Below are 19,626 nucleotides of genomic sequence, written 5' to 3' on the forward strand. Positions count from 1 at the left end.
TTTGTTTCTTCTGCTTCATTCTTTTTAAACAAATTGATTGTCAAAGTCAGTGCAGAATTATATCCCACTACAGAATGGGGAAAGGACTGAATACTAGATCAAACCAAGATGCAGTAGACAGCATTCTCTGAAGCTTATGAGATGTTTTCATAATAAAGCTTGTTGTGAACCCCTTCTCTGCATAAGGGCTTCATGTTACAATAACAGCACTTTGTTGGCTAGCATTAGGTGCCCCTCCTTTAAATTTCCCAGTATGATCATAGAGTGATGACATTCTGGCTCCTCTTAGATACAATGGATAGGTCACAGTTTATTGTCATCAGTGCTGGTGGACACTGTTGGAACCTATGGGACTCAACTGCCAGATATTAAAGGCACCTTAAGAGTCTTCATTCTTTTCTCACAATGTCCTAGCAGTGGTTAGAGCATTCTGTTGCAGAAATGCTGGATTTTTATAGAAAGACAGACAATTAATGGATTAAAGCAGATGTTGTCCATATACTAGGCATAGAAAGTTACTGTCCCAGTGCTACCGTATCTTTTAATTTATGGCATATTTTCTGCATAACTCTGTATGTCACTTTTGAGACTGTTGAAACTATGCATTGAGTTATCTTAATTTTTGTTCATCAGTAGAATCTACCCACACACTGGACTGTTTGAATAATAAAGTTTGAAATAACATCTATTTATAAATTGAAAAAGGAACAAATATTCTGTTATAAACTGTTTGACCAAAAGGGAGCACACATTCAGATATGCATATTTCAATATTCATAATCAAATATGTAATGTGTTTGCAAAAAAGGAAAGAAGTGGATAAGGTTGGAATTTGTATTTAAAATAACCTCCCAAACTGTGTACAGCATAAATTATCTATCACCAGTTAATCCAGCAATATCAGCTTCAATACCATCTGTTTTATATTGGCTGCTCTGACTTAAGTGTAGGTCTTTGTGTCAATGTGAATTGTTACTGAAAGATATAACAGTAACATTTAATGGATTTTCAAAAGTAACCCCATCCTTTTTCACATGTGTTTCACACACTCACACATTTTTAATATGTAGCAAAATGTATTTCTAGCTCTGAAAGACCCATGTGTGGTCACATGTATGCATACATCATTCAGTTGCAAAGAATAATTTGATGAGGCTGAGACTCAATGAAGGTTTGAAAGCAGATGATATGACAAATCCTCAAAGGACTCCATTTCACACACCAGATTGCTTGCCCAGATTCAAAGACATCCATTACTGGCTGCTCAAATGTGATGTGTGTCTTTCTGAGACACTATTAAACAGCTGTCACACTCTAACCCAGAGCTTGCTAAAGTTAATTGTGTATGTAAATCATGCACGATGAAGATCAGGTACCTGCAGCAAGTAACTGATCTAACTTGTTTCTTTCCCCCCCCAGTACATCTTGAACCTTCTACCACTGTGCCAGTTTCTTCCAATTCATTGAGACCTGTAGTTTAAGGTAATCTGTGTATGTCAGAAAAGTCATGCTGGCATCTGCACTGCACAGTGGGAACCTGCAATGTAGAAAGATATGGATACCATGTGAAAAGTGGTAGAAACTACACACATAAAAAAGAAATGGAGCTTTGATTACAATTGCAGCTGCCATCTTGACTTTTTTTGACTTTTATCTCCTGAAGATACCCCTGGAGGATACAAGAAAAAAAGAAGGAAACAAAGTAGCTAATGACATTTATCTAATGTTGCAGCCAAAAACAGATAAGTGCACATGGACTTCCCTGTCCAAGCTATTCAAACGGGTGTAAAACAAATCATAATAAGCATTCTGACCTCATTAGGGAGCCAGTGTCTATGCTGTGGCTTGCTTATTATTTATTTAGACTGTTACTATGCAATCCTTCAATACAAACTTATTTTCAAAAGCATTAGTTGTAACCTTAGCTTATGCAATCAAGCTTTCATGAGATATTAAGTACACAGGACGAACATGAGAAAGTCACATAAAATGTGAAATAAAACAATGCTAAGTGGAATTATGAATTACTTGACTTAATAATAACAATAGAAGTTAGCAAATGACATTATAGATGGGGGGTGGGTGGGTGGAATAATCAAGTTAATTCCTGTGGGAAGGGCATGCCATAACCAAGAAGAACATACCTCAGTTTGCTAACCTCAGACCTAATATGGATCCTCAAAAGAAGAACAGAGGCTTGGAATAAAAGCAGAGAAATTTTTACAGAAAATAACTGAACAGCGAAGCATTGAAAAAGTTGAAGACTGAAGAACTGTACATCCTACATCCCAATGGGAAAAAATGTGTGCATTTCATCTTTTATCACAAACTTATATAATGTGGCAATATACAAACTGAAATTCTGTTGTCCTTCAATATGGCAGCTATTCATGATATGCAATGGAGTCTTCCAGTTTGTATGTGTGTACAGGGAAAACATGTACACAAAATGCGCAAAACAAACTTATGATTCAGAAGACAGAAGAACCGAAGCTCCAATTCTCTATCAGCAAAAATATCTTTTTGCACTCTATAATAATCAGTTTCCAAAAATCAACAGTTCTTTTTCTTGCCACACTGAGGCAGGAAACACACCAAGAAAGTCTCTGAAACTACAGCTCCAAACCTTGAAAATCCCAAACCTGCTTTATATAGACTTGACCTTCTAATCTCACCATCTCACTTACAGTACTGTGGTCTTCTCACTAGCAAAAATTAAGTTAAGTGAAGTCTTGACTAACAAACATTAGTCCATCCCATAAGTTAGCCTCATGAGATCAAGCTCCAGGAAATCTCAGACTTGAGTGTTCCCATATTGTTCATCTCCTGCTCCTTTCTGCAGCTATTAAATATTTTAGAACAATCACAAATGAGCATGCTGTCAAAAAAAACTAGACAATACTCAATGGAAAGAAACCAATTTGATAACACTCTGAATGAAGTTGACTTGTTCCTCTTGACTTGTTCCACATATAGTAATCTCAAAGCTACCACTTTGTTAGGTTTGAGCAACATAACCAATGATGCTAGCAAATATTTGAGAGGAATTATGAAGCTTCTCTCTGTGAAGTCCTGAGGTAGACCTATTCCTCAAGAGTTTTCCCAGGATGATGCCCAGTGTCCAATGCAAATCTCCAACTGCCAGTTTCCCTACCCAATATCTTGATAGAGACAGCATTGTAAAGCATTGTCACCCTTTTCTGTGCAGAGAATCAAATCCTTTTCTCTTCAAAGCCTGCTAAGGAGGATTTCAGATGAATCTTTAAAAGGGCTACGCTCCACATTTATTCAAACCATCCTAGAAGCTCTTCCACTTGAACTCCAACCAATCTGCTTTTTTGCTCTCAGCATTCTCCTTGTTAAGTCAAGGAAATAAGATAGCTGAGAAGTGGCAGATTACAAATGTAACAAAATAAATAGGAATAACAGGCTCAATTGCCCAGGCTATCTCAACACCCAAAGATCAGCCACGGATTCAGCAATAATACTGACAATCAGGCAGAAAATTTTTCAACAGCATTTGGAAATACTCTAGAATTTCCTGCCTCAAAATGGGAGAAAAAAAGTTATCTATGGTCAGAAGAGTTTCCAGAGATGATAAAAAAGGCTTGTATGGTCCAATTTTCAATACAAGGATACATGCAATGTTGTGGCTATAACTTCCCAATTTCTTATTAATGGAAGGACACCAGTGCATTGTGAAATATAACAGTGTTTCTGAATTCAATGTACAACTGACACATCTGTTTTTGCACTTCCTATAAACAAAGGCTGACAATCCCAAAATTATGCCATTCCACCCTAAGTGCCTCCCTTGCCAAGCTGCTGATAGAACTTTCTAATCAAGTTGGCAATGAATATTTTCTTAAATCACATTAAACCAAAATACTAGGTCCGGACAATCAATTATAGCACCTGGAGGGGAATTTATATGCTATTTCCCAAGATAACCAGTGATTAATGGAATATACTTGTTATCAAGATAAGCCAAAATAAGGTATGTTTATCACCTCTGAGCTTCTTGCTAAGAAAAAAAAACACAGGAGGCCTTCTATATACTTCTAATGTAATCAGCTTTTTATTTATGTTGCTTCAAAGCAGTGGGAAGAAATTCATCTAGTTTAATTTAACTTGCTTCTAAGTAGAGGTTCCACCAGAAACAACCAGAACACTATTCAGAGAATATTATCTTGAGAGTGAATCCAGATCTCTGAGGTAGTTGTCCATATAATGATTGGAGCCTAAGGGAAGATTGACTGGTTTATAATAAGCCATAGTTTCTCCCTTTAAACCAAGCAAGGACTGTATCAGCATCCTTTCCTTTGTTTCACTATTAAACCTGAGCAGTCTTACCTGGCTTCTACATTTTGAGAAGTATCTTCAAAGTAATTTCCCAAGCTTTTCCAAAGGAGTTCCCATCTAATAGACATCTAGTTGAGATGTGTAGATCTTTAATTCTGTTTAGGTAAAGTGCTTTCAGATCCCAAACTGTTTTGAATGGATTTTTTTTAAATAATATTTTTTTACCAAACGGAGATAGGAATCTCTTTCAGTTTTGCTTAAGCTTTACAAAGTCTGACATGCTCAGTCAGTTCAGGAAGCAATGAGAAAATGAGACAGGCTTTGCAAACAGTTGTAAACAGGGCAGGATTGTTAATGCTTAAAAATGTTGGGAGGGAGTGACCACCTTTATATTTTTTTTTTAAAAAGCAGAAAGTCATCCCATAATGCTTCTTCATCATGATATAATGAAGGGAAGATATATATATATATATATACTGTATATAGATATAATGAAGACAGAATTATTATAACTAATGTGTGAAATGAAAAGTAAAGAAATGCAAAGCAAAAAGACAGGTGCTCTGACGTTGAATGGGGTATGGGGATTATCAAACAGTGGATCAAGGCCCTCTTGGAGTTCACTAGTACCTTGATTGGGCTCCTGATCAGCTTTACATAGGTAAGTAGGATGTTATCATGTGTTCTAGTTTTTCTTCTTCAAAATTAAGTTGACAACTAAGGTACTAAAAAGTCTGAGAACCCCAATCATAGGTTGATTAAAAAGCAATTTCAATGTAAGTGATTTCTTTATTTCGGCCTAGCCCTAAGTAAATTATAGCCTATATTCAACAGTGGAGTTGTGCAAATCCAAGTACCATTTTTAGATTGCCTTTTCATTTCCTTCATGAATTTCTCTTCATGTCCTGAAAGAGATTACAAAACAAAACAAATAAAACTTGGTGGAAATCCAGGACAAGAGTTGAACAACACCGTGAAAGAAGAGATTAAAAATTGAACAGTACTATATTGTGCTTTTTATTTGCCTTGACCTTTAATCCAGAGCTCATATTCACTCCAGCAGTATTTATTCAAGGTGGTGTTAACATATTTTGCAAAGTTGAACTCTATTTACAGACATACATTGCTAGAGTTATTAATTACGCTAATCAATTGAATTTTTTTTAATTTGTAAAATATAACTTTATTGTCCTGCTTCTCAAGAAAGAAAAAAGAAACAGAAAACTCTGACACTGGAAAAATGCCTTTTGCACGAACATTGGAAGGATTAAAAGATAGTATCATCTACTGAGGCACACTGTTGCGATTGATATTCCTTGGCGACAGTGTGCATCTGAGGAGCAAGAAGGCTTAGGATCATTCTCTTGTACAGAAGCTCAGACCAAAATGGTATGTTCTCGAAAATACCTCATTCAAATTCTTTCTGGAAAATGCCCAAAGGGAATAATCTTGGTATGCATGTGGGAGGGATAGAGGAATTGCTAAGTTTTTGGCCTAATACCCATCATGTCAGCTTTCTCTTTAATTAGAAGTAACTTTTAGAAAACTTACAGATGCATATTTACCATTGGATTAATTTTATCAGTCTTTTCATAAGTTAGGGCCAGCTTCCTGAACCTTTCTGCTCTTGAAGGATGCATTACTTGCATATCTGGAGAATCCACAGGCTTTATAGATCGTGTTTTAGCAAGTAGAGTAAATAATGCTAGGTGTTTTTTAAAAAAAGAATGTGAAAATGTCTCAAAAAAGAACTTTGGCCACCATTGTGAATCTTTAGGCCAATTATTAAGGGGAAAGCCATTCTTTTTCAAATCCATGGCTCTTTGTGCCATCTTTGATAGGGTATCAGAAAAATAAATTGCAGATGTGGACTGGCTATACTGTTGAGTGTAGAGAACAAGTTCATCGAGGGAATTAGAAACTCTGAGATGGGGAAAAATCATAAAATAAAAAGAATGAATGTAGTTCTGATGAAGCTTTCTTCTAGTGATTATCTGAGAGATCCTAGCAAATAATTTTGCTGTCTTAGTCAAACAGAAGAGAGTATTTTTTAAGACTTCTTTTTCTTTATCCTTCATAGAATCTAGAGTGAGGATAATATTTTCCTATGGGTATGGTATTGACTATTGAGGCTAACCTTTTCATTCTAAAGGCAAAAGGATTTGTTCTGCCTTAAGGCTACATAAAACCTTGCTAAATGTTACCCTTCCTAGGTATGATAGAAAGAGAGCTGTATTAGGCAATGGGGGCAAAAAATCAGGGGGTGGTGATAATTCTTTTTTCAACTAATACATTTTTATTATAAAGCATCCGATGAAGTGAGCTGCAGCTCATTAAAAGATTATGTCTTCTAATAACAATTTGTTAGTTGCAAAAGCCCTCCTGATTTTTTGCCTTTGAAGAAACAAGTTTATTGTTTGTAGGTTCCTATTTTGCGGAAAGGTGGCGGTGATTTAAAAAGTAAGACCTCATTGGTTTTTTGGTCTGTGTCCAAGTATTATAAGAAAATGTTAGAGAGAGAGAGAGGGAGAGAGGGAGAGAGAGCTGCGCATGGGTGAGCAGTGTTTGAAAAAGCGCTATTTTCTGCTTTTTCAACCGCAGCTGTGCCGCACAAAGTAGCTGCATTTGAAAAAGCAGGAAATAAAGGTCAGGTAAGAGCCCAGGCGGGTGGGTGGGCCAAAATAGCAGCAGACACAGAACCTGTTCTGTGTCTGCTGCTCTTCAGAGCTACCAGTTCTACAGAGCTGGACAGAACTGGTAGAATCCCACCCCTGGACATGTCCGTGAAGGTTTCTTTTGGCAAGGTTGGCATATTTTTAATCAGTTTAATACAATGGCATTGGAACAAGGGAAAAAAAAATAAGGATAAAGAAAAAAAAATAGAGTTCTTCCTTTAAGGGTATTTTCCTTAACCTTTTCAGAACTAGGGCCTGCCTGCTTGAAGACTATTGATTACCTGTGGGGAAGAATCACCAATTTCTGGGAAACAGGGAGAAATCTCATCAATCGTGAGTGGAATTGCTGGATTCCACCCACCATTAGATACAGAAAACCAGCCCACTGTTTACACTACCATCCAACCAAGGTTACTGGTGGGAAAAACAGCTGAAATTCTCCAGACTATATTTCTCAGGCTAAGCATTAATCCATGCTCCCTTCCCAAGTTAGTTTGTGCTCATAATCCTACAAAAAAAAAATAGGTACAGAAATGAAAGCAAGCATAATTATTATGTAAATTTTGCCTTTTGGAATAAAATCTTGAATTTATGTAAGAATGACCCCCAGGTGCTGATATGGAAAACCAAAATTGTCAGATTTGCTTAGTGAGATGTCTATAAGCCCAACCATTATGGTTTATAAGCCTTGCTTTATGGATTAGTGTTAGGTACAAACTAAACTACTATGGTGTGTTCTCTAAAATATATTTAAAGGAAACCATAGTTTAGGCCGATAGATTAATCAGAAATACAGTCTTTGAGGTTTTTAAATAAAATGAATTAGAGATAAGGCCTGTGGAATAGCAGGGATCTTAGCAAAACTGCAGGTACCTGTGCTGCCTTTTTCCTCTTCCTATTTGAAGTAAAAGAAGTATAGCAGCACAGGAAGACAAAGCACAATGTAAAAAAGGTGCAGGAGATGGATATGTTGGCTATTAACAGAAAAAGAGGATGAAATAAAGGGGATAGAAAGAACAGACGTAAGACAGAAATGTTCTTTCCTAACACCTTAACATAGTATTAATGCATCAAAATTTCAAATGTTGATGTATTGCTAGTATACAAGTAGTAGATGTTTAGATAATAGAATAATAAGTAATGTTAATTTAATAGTAATAGTAGAGAATATATATATTGATTGGTAACGATTTAGAGTATAAACATTGTCATAATAGTAACTGAAGAATAATAGTGTAATAGTAAAGATCATGGTAATAGAGATAGAGGTATAGAGATAGTAATAGAATAGAATATAGAAAGCATTTTCATATCATTTTCATGTTTGCTTTCACAAATTAAACCCTCTATCCAATCGTTATAGAGAGATATAAAGAACCTACCTGTCCAGGGTCCAGTGGGTTTGTGACTCCTGAGTCTGGATCAATCCAATTGAGCATGATTTAAAAAACAACAATAACCTGTCACAAAACTTCAAATGGAAAAAATGCTATGTGACAGTAATTGTATATTTTCCAATTAAGTTATGTGGCAAAGTTTTGAGTACAGCCTGTTTTATATACAAAGTGTAATAGTCATCTTCTAATGAATACAAATAAGAAAATCCCCTTTAATAGGATTAAAGACCATGAAGTGCCAAAATAGTATGTATGACTGGGATTTGCATACAATATATTTAGCTTAATGTCGATCTCCTAAGGCATTAACAAGCAGTAATTGTAGCAGGAGTGGCTTATTTACAGCTTTTACTAAGTAATAGATAATTACAGAAAACAGCAGCACTTTAACAAATAGAGACTAAATTGCAAATTAGAAATAAAATTGTGAACACAAGTTATGCCACAAACCAAATGTATAGATTTTTTTTTGCCCAGGATTAAAGTACCTATCCATAATAATTTTGATTAGACAATTAATTTATATTACATGACTAGTCTAGCTATAACTATGGTTGTTAGAGATTTCTCAGAGGTGTCAAGCTCTTTATTTAAATCTGATTTTTTTTCTCCCTTTTTATAGTTTGAAAACTTTATTTAACAATAATTGTTTTCCTTCATAATGCAATCTACAGAGTTCTAGATGCTCCCTGGTTGGTTGCTTGCAGATGTTTCATTACCCAACTAGGTAATAGTATCAGTTCTAGTGACCGTGCAGTTTGCTCCCTATTTATATACAGCAGTTTGCCTTCCCAGGTTTTTTTGGGAGGAAGGGGATTCTTCCTTATTGATTCTTTGATTAGAATATTGCTTTCTGCCTGATTGTTTGTCTGGCATTGATCCCTGCTTATTTGAATAGTGACTGAGGGTGGGGATATGTTCTAGTCATTTGTTTCCTTCCTATGTTTTTTTTTTTTTCTCTTCTGTCTTTTTTATTGTCTCTTCTGAATGTGTGTAAATGTGGTTTATCTCAGTGGGTCCACTGAAGGTTCATATAGCAGTGACCAGCAATCAGTATTCAACCAAGCTTAGAGGGCACCAAGAACTTGAACACCAAAGTTCAAGTCTGAGCTACATATTTTCTATTAATACAACCCATATCCATATGTATTTCAATGCATATTCATCAATAAGGTTTTAAAGTTTTCATCAGATTCTCAAAGGGGTCTATGGTATAAAAAAGGTTAAGAACATCTGTATTAATTCTTCCTTTTTCCAGGGATGTACAAACACACTGGATTTCCACAAAGTGTCTTATGTCAACAGGTCTAATCATCCACCAGTCTCCTTTACAGAGCCTTTATGGGCAGATCTTTGCTGATTGGGGGGAGTGGGGATTCAGGCTACTCAAACTGAATGATATATAGCTGCATGAGATCTTCCAGTTAGAGGCACATGTACAAAAGGGCATGGGAAAGCACTCAGTTTGCCTAGTGTGGTATCCTGCAGTTGCTTGGTTCCAGCCTCCTTGCATTTCTAATCCAAATGCACCACATTAGAAGGTTGAATTAATCCATCAAATTCTTTATGCCTAGTTATGGAGGTTGAGACCAGAACATGGGATATTTTACAGTTAAAACATGAGCTCTGTCTCTTGGTGATATCTTTTCCCAGTAGAAGTAGTTATCTATAACTCTAAATCAGGGGTGTCAAACTCACGTCATCGCTACGGCATCAACATGACTTTTTTCCTTTCGCTAAACCAGGTGTGAGTTTGACAGCCCTGCTCTAAATAATAGTTTCACCCAATCAATCCCCAGAATAAATTCTATCACCTAGGAACTTTGAAAACTTCCATACATATACTAGTTTATTCTTTGGGTCATGTTTACCTGGCAGAAATTATGTCATTACATAATTTCAGCTAAAACCAAGTCAGTTCTCATACCATTTTTCTTTTAACTTCTCCAGATCATCACTTCTTTGCACAATAGAGGACAGTCATTGTTATGATTTTACCCCAGAAGCTGCTTCTGTTGTAAAGAAAATATCTTTGTTCCCTAGCATCCAAACCATCTAGTGCTTGCTGAAAATGTGATGGCTGATCTTGTCCCTGTCTTCAGCTAATGCTTTGTGACAGTAAAAAAACAAAAACAAAACAAAAACAGGATTTATTTTATTTTAAATATTTATGATGTTTCCTCCATATGGCTCCAGACTTGTGCCAGGAAGAATCCTAACTCCTTGGGATCCCCCCCCCATATTTTATTTCCAACGGGGGCACCTTTGGAGCTCTACATCTTCTGGCAATTACCCCTCCCACTGGAGGCCCCTGGGCTGCTGCTGCCTGTTGCGCTAGCCCGGAATGATTTATGGGGGTGGCTGCTCTGATTCTTCTGGCTGGGGCTGCCTCCCCCTCCTCTCCCTCATACCTTTGTTCAGTTTGAGGTTCTCTGATAGCTTCATTTAAAAGATCCATGGCCTGAGTCAGTAAAAAATTCTTTCTTTCCTTCTCCTGCCATGGCTCCTCTCTTCCACACCGACGGGTAGTGGTCACTCCTGGAGGAGGCTTTTCCTCAGGATCCTTCCAACCAACTCCCAGGGACCATTTGGGTTTTACAGCTGGTTTTTCCCCAAGATTTAGTTCTGCTAACAAGTCGGCTTCCCCTGCTTCCTCTAGCAGCAGAGAATCTTGTCCTCCAGTTGCTCCCAGGTCTTCTTGGTCGCTGGCTGGATTTGACATTGTGTTCAGACCCCCTCGGAAGAAAATTTATTAATTCTCCGGGTGGGCTGGTAATGAGAGATTCAGAATAATGTCAGCTGGTGCTCCATTCAAAATCCAAGAAATAAATACTTAGACTCCTTTAATCAGAGAAAAGATATCTTTTACTGGAAATCAAGTGGTAACAACAAAAGAATTCTGAATCTGAGAAAATGGGCGCGTAAATCACATATACAAAGTAATGGCAACGTTCCCACCCCCAATAGTTCAATTGGTTCATCCAATTAAAAGTTGTGTATATCATCATGTGGGCATCTCCAGGTGGTGATGAGGCTTCTGTCCGTTGACCTTGACATAGTTTGATAAAGAGTTGCAGCTGCGCATAGCATAGAATAGAAACCTAAGCAAGAATGTACCCCCCCCCCCAGTTTATACAGTTCTGGTTTGTAACACCTCCAGCTCACTTCCCATAACCATTCTCCCCCTCCTCCCCCCGTTACTTATGACAGGCAAAAGATGCAAAGCAAAGGGAGAAAATCTTGAAGGCTGACACAGGGAGAAATGTGTTGAGCCATATCTAATACATATCGATTTCACAGAAGACAATGTTGAAAAAGCACTACGCAATCTAAAACCATCTCTATCTATTGGACCGGATGGAATATGTGCCTACTTCTTAAAAAAGCTATCCACTGCCATAGCCAAAGCTCTAAGCATAATCTTTGAAAAATCTTTCAGGACCAGCTCCTTGCCTAACCTATGGTCACAAGCCACAGTCATCCCCATCTTCAAAAAGGGAGACCCAAGCCTAGTTGAAAATTACAGGCCAATCTCCTTATGCTGCGTCACCTGTAAAGTCATGGAATCAATTATTAACCAATCCATCATCCTCCACTTAGAGACAAATAACCTACTCTCCAATAAACAATTTGGTTTCAGAAAAAAAACTATCCTGTAATCTGCAACTCTTACACTGCAAAAACATATGGACGACACAACTTGACCAGGGCAAAGCAATAGATGCAATCTACATAGACTTCTGTAAAGCCTTTGATTCAGTGGTACACGACAAACTACTCCTAAAAATAAAATCCTATGGTATATGGTATCTCTGGACAACTGAATAACTGGATAGAAGCATTCCTGTCAAACAGACAACAAATGGTCAAAATTGGGAGCGTCCTATCAAATCCAGTACCTGTCAATAGTGGTGTCCCCCAAGGCAGTGTTCTAGGACCAACTCTCTTCATACTCTACATAAATGACCTCTGTGATCATATTAAGAGCAATTGCATTCTCTTCGCTGATGATGTAAAGCTGTTCAATACCACAGACAATACTGCTACCCTACAAAAAGATCTTGACTATGTATCAGAATGGTCAAACAAATGGCAACTTCAAATCTCAACAAATAAATGCTCTGTCTTACATATTGGCAAAAAAAAATCAGAAAATAAAATACAAGCTGAATAGTCAAGATCTTGTTGATGACCCAAGCTCTGTAAAGGACCTTGGAATACTCACCTCTAATGATCTAAGTGCTAGAGCCCACTGCAACTACATAGCCAAAAAGGCATTAAGAGTTGTTAACCTAATCCTCTACGTAGCTTTTTCTCTGGTAATATCACACTACTAACCAGAGCATACAAAACATTTGCTAGACCAATACTCGAATACAGTTCATCAGTCTGGAACCCACATTACGTATCTGATATTAGCACAATTGAGAAAGTCCAGAAATATTTCACAAGAAGAGTTCTCCACTCCTCTACTCGTTGTAGAATACCTTATGCCACCAGACTTGAAATTCTAGAACTAGAAAACCTTGAACTACGCCGTCTTCGGTCTGATTTAAGCATGGTATATAAAATCATACATTGCAATGTCCTACCTGTCAATGAATACTTCAGCTTCAACCATAACAACACAAGAGCACACAATAGATACAAACTCAATGTTAACCGCACCAAACTTGATTGCAGGAAATATGACTTCAGCAATAGAGTGGTCAATGTCTGGAATATTCTCTACCCGACTCTGTAGTTTCTTCCCCAAACCCCAAAAACTTTAACCTTAGACTGTCTACTATTGACCTCACCCCTTTCCTAAGAGGTCTGTAGGGGGTGTGCATAAGCGCACCAACGTGCCTACCGTCCCTGTCCTATTGTTTCTCTTATTCTTCTTTTATTTTTCTTATATGTACCCATTTCATGTATTCACAACTATGTATACACTTATACTTATCTTGTAAACAATTGGCAAATCAAATAAATAAAATAAATAAATAAATAAATAAATAAATAAATAAATAAATAAATAAATAAATAAAATAAATAAATAAATAAATGTTTCACAGACAAATATAATGTTGAATTTAGCCGTATTTAGTAAGAGGAGAAATTCGGGTATTTTATTTACAAGGCTTCTTGCATTGAGTAGCTTGCATTTAAGGCCAGTTGTGGTTGGAATAGAGGTAGTTAGGGGCATGCATGCCTAGTTTTGAGTGATGTTGGATCGGATGGGGTTGGGTTGGATGCGGAGTTGTGGGTTGTGTGACTTTATTTTGATGCAATCAGCACAGTAGTCAATGTACAGGTCCTTTTCTCCATTGTCTAGATGGTTTCTGAATTCTGCGCCGAATTCATGGGAGTGGATTCTTTGCAGTATGGATAAGTCTGGTCTTGAGTGAAGTTTTTTATGGGTGGGATTGGATTTTGCAATGGTGTTTATTGTATGAATGAATATACGTTTGATGGACTCATTTTTACAAACAACTCTACAAAATCTTGGGGCCATAGAGCTGTCATTGTATTTGTACCCAGGGTGACCTCTGGTAATTTCAAAGATATCTTCAGGAGAGATGTTTGTTGTGTTTGAGTTGCTTATGATATCACGAACTTTGGTGATATCGTCTGATTTACAATAAGGCATCTTTTACATTTAATTTGTTTTGCTTTATTTTGAGGGGAGAGCACATTTACATTGTCATATAAGCTGTATCCTCACTACTTTACACTGTAGCGAAAAAAAGAATATCTACACAGAGAATGGAAGTATGTGTGTGGGTGTGTGAGAGACTTCAAAACAATCTTGTCCAGGTAAATTAAAAGAGAGAGAGAGAGATTAATTTGTATAACTTAATTACTGAAGCAAGTTTTCAGTCATTTGCTGAGATACTACTATCTAAAAATCCTCACTATAGAACAGATGGCATTCCAGCCGGAGACAACTATATGTGAGCAAAGAGATGAGGTATGAGTAATTATGGCATTTAGAGATGATATGTGTAGATGTATACAAACATAATCGGAATGCAATGCGTCATACTCACATTTTCCCCTATCAAGAAACTTGCCAGGTTATCACACTGGAGATTTTCTCCTATTATTCTAACTTTTTGCATTCTTATCCAAATGAATTTTTTTTTAATAGACAAGGGAATAGATGAGATGACCAAGTCTCAGAGATGGGCTCATGGGATCAGCGAGATGAATTATAAACATGAAATATCACTCCAAAAAGATATCAAATGTTCACATGACTCACAATTTTGTTACACCTTCAACAAAGAAAATCTGATGTCCATCTTTTCAACAAAGCCACTTCATTCAGATCTCCAGCAAAACAACATATTAGTAACTTCTATTATGGAGGAGTTGAACACAGATACCTCTTTCCTTTAGTTCACCACATCCGTGAACTATGTACGTATGTTAACCTGCCAATGCCATAATTAGCACTGATTCTAATTTGTTGAAACTGTTTTGTAAAATTTAGTATGCATCAGATCTTTTCAGGCAAGAAGCATTTATTTTCTGAACTCATTGGTAAAATCCGAGGAGAATATTAGAAAAATCTCCAGACTGTATTGGCTGTCTTAAGTGACTTCTAATAATCGTTCTAAAGTCATCAATGCAAGATACAGTAAAAAAAAGTATCCAAGCTTGTTGGTTGGTGTAGTAGCAGGCTTAACTTGATGGATTTATAATCTGAGCCACTGTGACTCTTCTTATGTTCTTAGAGTGGACAGTACTAATCCAGCTAAACTAACAAAAAAGCAGCTTTTTACAATCACAAGTCTAAATATTATCTATCTTTGGCTAGTGATCATCCTCTTTTTCTCTAACAGGAAATTTTAAATGGCAGGGAATACTGCCTCTGACACAGGTCTCCCAATACCCTTTCTTATGAAGTTGAAAAGGTTCTTCTGCAGCACAGAGGAGAAATACCTTCTTGTTTTCACTTCACTTGCTAAATTATTCCCAGTGTGTTAAACAATGTAATTAAGCATACATGCTCACATGCTAAAAGTTCTTTCTGTTCTTCATCAAGAGGGAGTGAAAAGAAAGATTGGGCATGTGTCAGCCCCAGTCTTCAAGCTCTGTTAGTTTTAATTTGGGCTGTGGAATTAGTCATCAGTTTTGCTGGGACTGCATTAGGAGAAATAGATCTTTGTATGCAGGGACTTGAGCTCTGTTGCAAATGAGTATTTGTTAAGGGGAAACCATTCTCTTGTCGTGTTATGCTACATTACATAAGATTTATATCCACTGTAGGAGAAATAGAACCAGGAAAAGAATATTAATTCTTGGTGTCCGTGGAATGTCACCCAATTTCATTTTTTAAAAGGAGCTGCTTTCCTTATTTAAGTCAATGTAGAAAGTAATTAATCAATTAATGGGAAATGTACCTTTGTGGGAGAGAGCTAGTGCAAAATGCAAAATCAGTCTGCAAAGAATAGCAATAACAATAGCATGTAGACTTATATACCACTTCACGGTACTGTACAGCCCTCTCTAAGCGATTTACAGAGTCAGCACATTGCCCCCAACAATCTGGGTTCTCATTTTACCGAACCTTGGAAGGATGGAAGGTTGAGTCAACCTTGAGCTGGTGAGAACTGAATTGTCAAACTTCTGGCAGTCAACAGAAGTAGTTGGCAGTACTGCGTTCTAACCACTGCACCACCACAGTTCTTAGAATCTTTAGAATCCGGGTCTAAACGTGTTGTTTAAGATCTGCAACCATTTGGTCCATGGGATGAGGGCATAAATAAGGGCTTGAATAAACTCTGGGAGAAGCTTTGGTGTGAATGCTCAGCTACATAAGCAATTTTATATAGACTCATCATTTTAGTCAGGTTCATAATTCATAATTCATTTTCATCAAATCAGATGGTGCCCAATTCATTATCCCAGTAGTTTTACTTTTATTGGGCAAAGCACTTGTAGGCAGAAGCAAGTGGATTGAAAACCCAGATTTTAGTTTCATGTGCAGGAAATCCTGCTTGTAACATCCAATTTGCCATGCACATCACTCAATCATGGACTGTACACTTTCATAGCCCAGCTGCTCCTATCAGATCATGATCTTTAGTAGGGTATTTAATCAACCTGATCTGCAGAGAATAATAAGGACTCCTCTGAATTGTACACATGCTCTACCTGTGAAAGTTGGCAGTAGACTCAGAAAATAATAAGAATTTAGACAGAAACGATCACAGATAAGGTGATTTAATCATAGCTTATCTCATAAATAGCAGTTCAGTCCAGTTTGGAATAAAAAGGAAGAAGAGACCAATGGAACAGCTTGCCTTCAGAAGTTGTGGGTGCTCCATCACTGGAGGTTTTCAAAAAAAAGACTGGACAGCCATTTCTCTGGAATACTATCTGGTCTCCTGCTCAAGCAGAGAATTGGACTAGAAGATCTTTAAGGTCCCTTCCAACTCTATTGTTCTATGTTTTAGATTCAAAATGTTCCAATAGACTCTTGAATTAACTTACTAATAAATTAGAGATGGAGATCCTTCTCATTTCCAATAGTATGTCCTTTAATCCTAACGTGAGTATTAACTCACCTTATGGAATCTGGACAATTTTGCTTCTTTGACTGTGTAAATGATTTGACACCACCCTCCAAAATTGTTAAATGCAGCTCTGAGGCTCCCAAATGTCACCAATCGCTGAGTTAAATTCCTCATCGATCATAAGGAAACTAAATTCTAGAAAAAGTGCCCACTATTGATTTTCCCCCGTTTGAATGTTAATTGTTTCTACATTTCTCTGCATAAGATGACTGTACATTTTGGACAAATCTGGGTCCTTTTGATTTGATGATATAGGAGTTATCTTCCCCCCAGTAAATTCCAGTTCTTAAATTTGTCAGCTAATGAACTTCTTCTCCATTCCCCTTTTCTCATTAAAGGAGCAAAATCAAGCAACTGAAGGAAGCCCAGCTTTCCCTTTGCAATTTAACAACCAGGATTTTGTTAAACTGCAAAACTACTGCCTGCATCAGGGCCTACTTTTTGAAGATGATACATTCCCAGCAAACAGTCATTCCATTGGACTTAATTTGTTTCCAGAAGAGAAACTCAGAAAAATACAGTGGCTGAGACCAAACGTGAGTAGTGATAAAATTTGTGCCCTTGGGATATCTGTATATGTTTATAGTTTATATGGGAATTATCTGCTTGGTGTAACACCTACTTCTAGGTTCTTGTTGTACAGAAAATACAGATGATAAGTACCTTCACAACCCATACTAAATCCAATCTACCTTACATATTCTGCTCGACCTCAGAATATGTCTTCTTGCCTTCCCTCTTATAACAGGTACAAATTCTGCTGTCTTCTTCCTGTCAGTTGCACATTGAATTAAGACCAAACTGCTTTATTTGATGTCAGTCTTCCAAGGGAAGAGCTTAGTTCCCCACTTTTTTAGCCCATGGAACAGAATTAGAAAGACAAATCAAATTCTAAGGAGTATTTCTCTAATCCAACAATAAGCAGCTTGATACCTACCAAATATTTTGGATTAATTTATCATTGGCTACGTTGTTTTCTAGTCAATCTAATTCATCCTAACCTTTTTTCAATAGCCAAATTAGTTTCACTTAAATCCATCTTCACCTCAGTAATAAATTGCCCAGTTAAATATCCAAGTCTCAACTGCTCTTATGACCTGCTTTGAATAGCCTATAGGTCATCTACATGTATCTCAACTGTTGTCTTCAGTTCTCCATCCAGGCATTCATTCATGCATCCATCTCACCATCCATGTATCCATGCTTCCATCCATCCATCCCTAATCACATTGGAATTTAAAATGATTACAAAGTCAGCAGACCTGAAGGACCAGGTTGAGGACAGATCTTCTTGAGAAAAAAATTTCCAATCATTAAAAGTTAATACCACCTTAATGACACAACTTCACCATCATAAAGTCAGCCAATTTGTTTGAAATGGACCATGTTAGTATAAGTAAAGCTTTGTAATAGTTTCTGGGCCACAAACATTTTGATTGGAGTAGCAGCAGGTATTAGATGATAACATTAAAAAAATCCTGGAAGAAAGTTAAAGAAGTTAAAAACAACAACCTTAATTTGGAAAATTCAAAGGATTTGGAATATACTCTAACTAGATTACCTTTGTGCCAGACATCTCCAGCAGAGTCTTGATTTTTGCCTACATGTGTTCAAAATACGGCAAAGGCATTTTCTAGATTGACTCCGCTACCAACAGCTATATTACTGCAGTTAAAATAATTCTTGACATAGCACTAGAAATTTCTGGAAGTTGAAAAGTGTGATAACTATTTTCAATAATTAATAGTCATTTTTTTAAAAAGGAACATTCAGTGGTTCAAGTGTAGCCTGAATTCTGAGAATTGGCTGCCTCTGCACACACATTTAATTGGGAGAAAGTCACATGGAACTTATGTTTGAGTAACCATGGTGTGGAAAAGGATGTGTAACAGGATACAATTATCCTGTTACACTTCCTTATTAGTATGGAATATCTCATTCGTCTCCCATTACAGCATTTTGCTTTTCACCTTTCTTAAAATTAATTAAGAAAGTTTACAAGACTCATTTTCCTGGCTGTTTTATAAAGTGAAGACAAATAGTGAAGCTCAGTTGCTGAGCAGAAGGTATTTTGCATTTAAAAGGCTACATATGTGATTGTATACAAAGTAGTAGAATCTCAATGTTAATTTTAATTGAAAGCTCCAATGAGCAATTGCCTCAATCCACATTCAATGAAACATCCGTTTTACACAACAGTCATGTTGTTTCTCAGATGTTTTTTCTGTGTTTTTCCACCTCAAGATTGGTTTTTGAAAAGAGACAGTAAAGAAAGAAGAGTACCTTAATCTAAGAAGTCTTTGCTTGTTTTGCATTTTCTGAGTCATGCCATATCTGGTTATTTAAGTGACAGATAACATTTTTTTTTTAATACTGTCACCCTTCCAGATCCAATGTGGCAGCTGAGAAGTAAAGCAGGTTTCAGTTTTATCTCATGCATTGACAAGAGAATTGCCAATTACATTCAAGCCTGGAATCTTTGGAGCACAAAGGAGAAAGAACACAGTTTGATTTGCAGATGCCAGGCAGTGCTGACAGCTTGGAGCAGCATGTTTTGATTTGTAAAGTGAGCCAATTTAACAACAGGAATCCCCAAAGGGAGCAGGATTGGAACACAGAACTATCATTCCTGACACAGCCTGAGTTCCCCACCCTTTAGTCATAGATGTAAGATAAAGTGTTGGG

At 36.9% G+C, this 19,626-nt stretch overlaps 1 protein-coding gene across 5 annotated transcripts in view; it reads left to right on the forward strand.

Moving 5' to 3' along the window:
- CAPN13 (calpain 13) overlaps window positions 1–19,626 on the forward strand; it is a 185,252-nt gene that overhangs the window by 1,716 nt on the left and 163,910 nt on the right. For 3 of the 5 annotated variants that reach the window (XR_015749499.1, XM_087965160.1, XM_087965153.1), the window contains exon 2: window positions 17,280–17,477. Coding sequence is in view for 3 of the 5 variants with exons in the window: in XM_087965160.1 (XP_087821286.1) it covers window positions 17,280–17,477 (198 nt within the window). In the remaining 2 variants the exon portion in view is untranslated. Of the gene's footprint in view, window positions 1–5,355; window positions 5,692–17,279; window positions 17,478–19,626 lie in introns of those variants that run through there. The other 2 variants (XM_087965169.1, XR_015749500.1) reach the window with 2 other exon arrangements.

Source organism: Notechis scutatus, chromosome 1 (genome assembly GCF_049901735.1).
Source record: "Notechis scutatus isolate UNSWTSFEM ecotype Mainland chromosome 1, rNotScu1.2, whole genome shotgun sequence".
In the NCBI taxonomy this organism is placed as follows: domain Eukaryota; kingdom Metazoa; phylum Chordata; class Lepidosauria; order Squamata; family Elapidae; genus Notechis; species Notechis scutatus.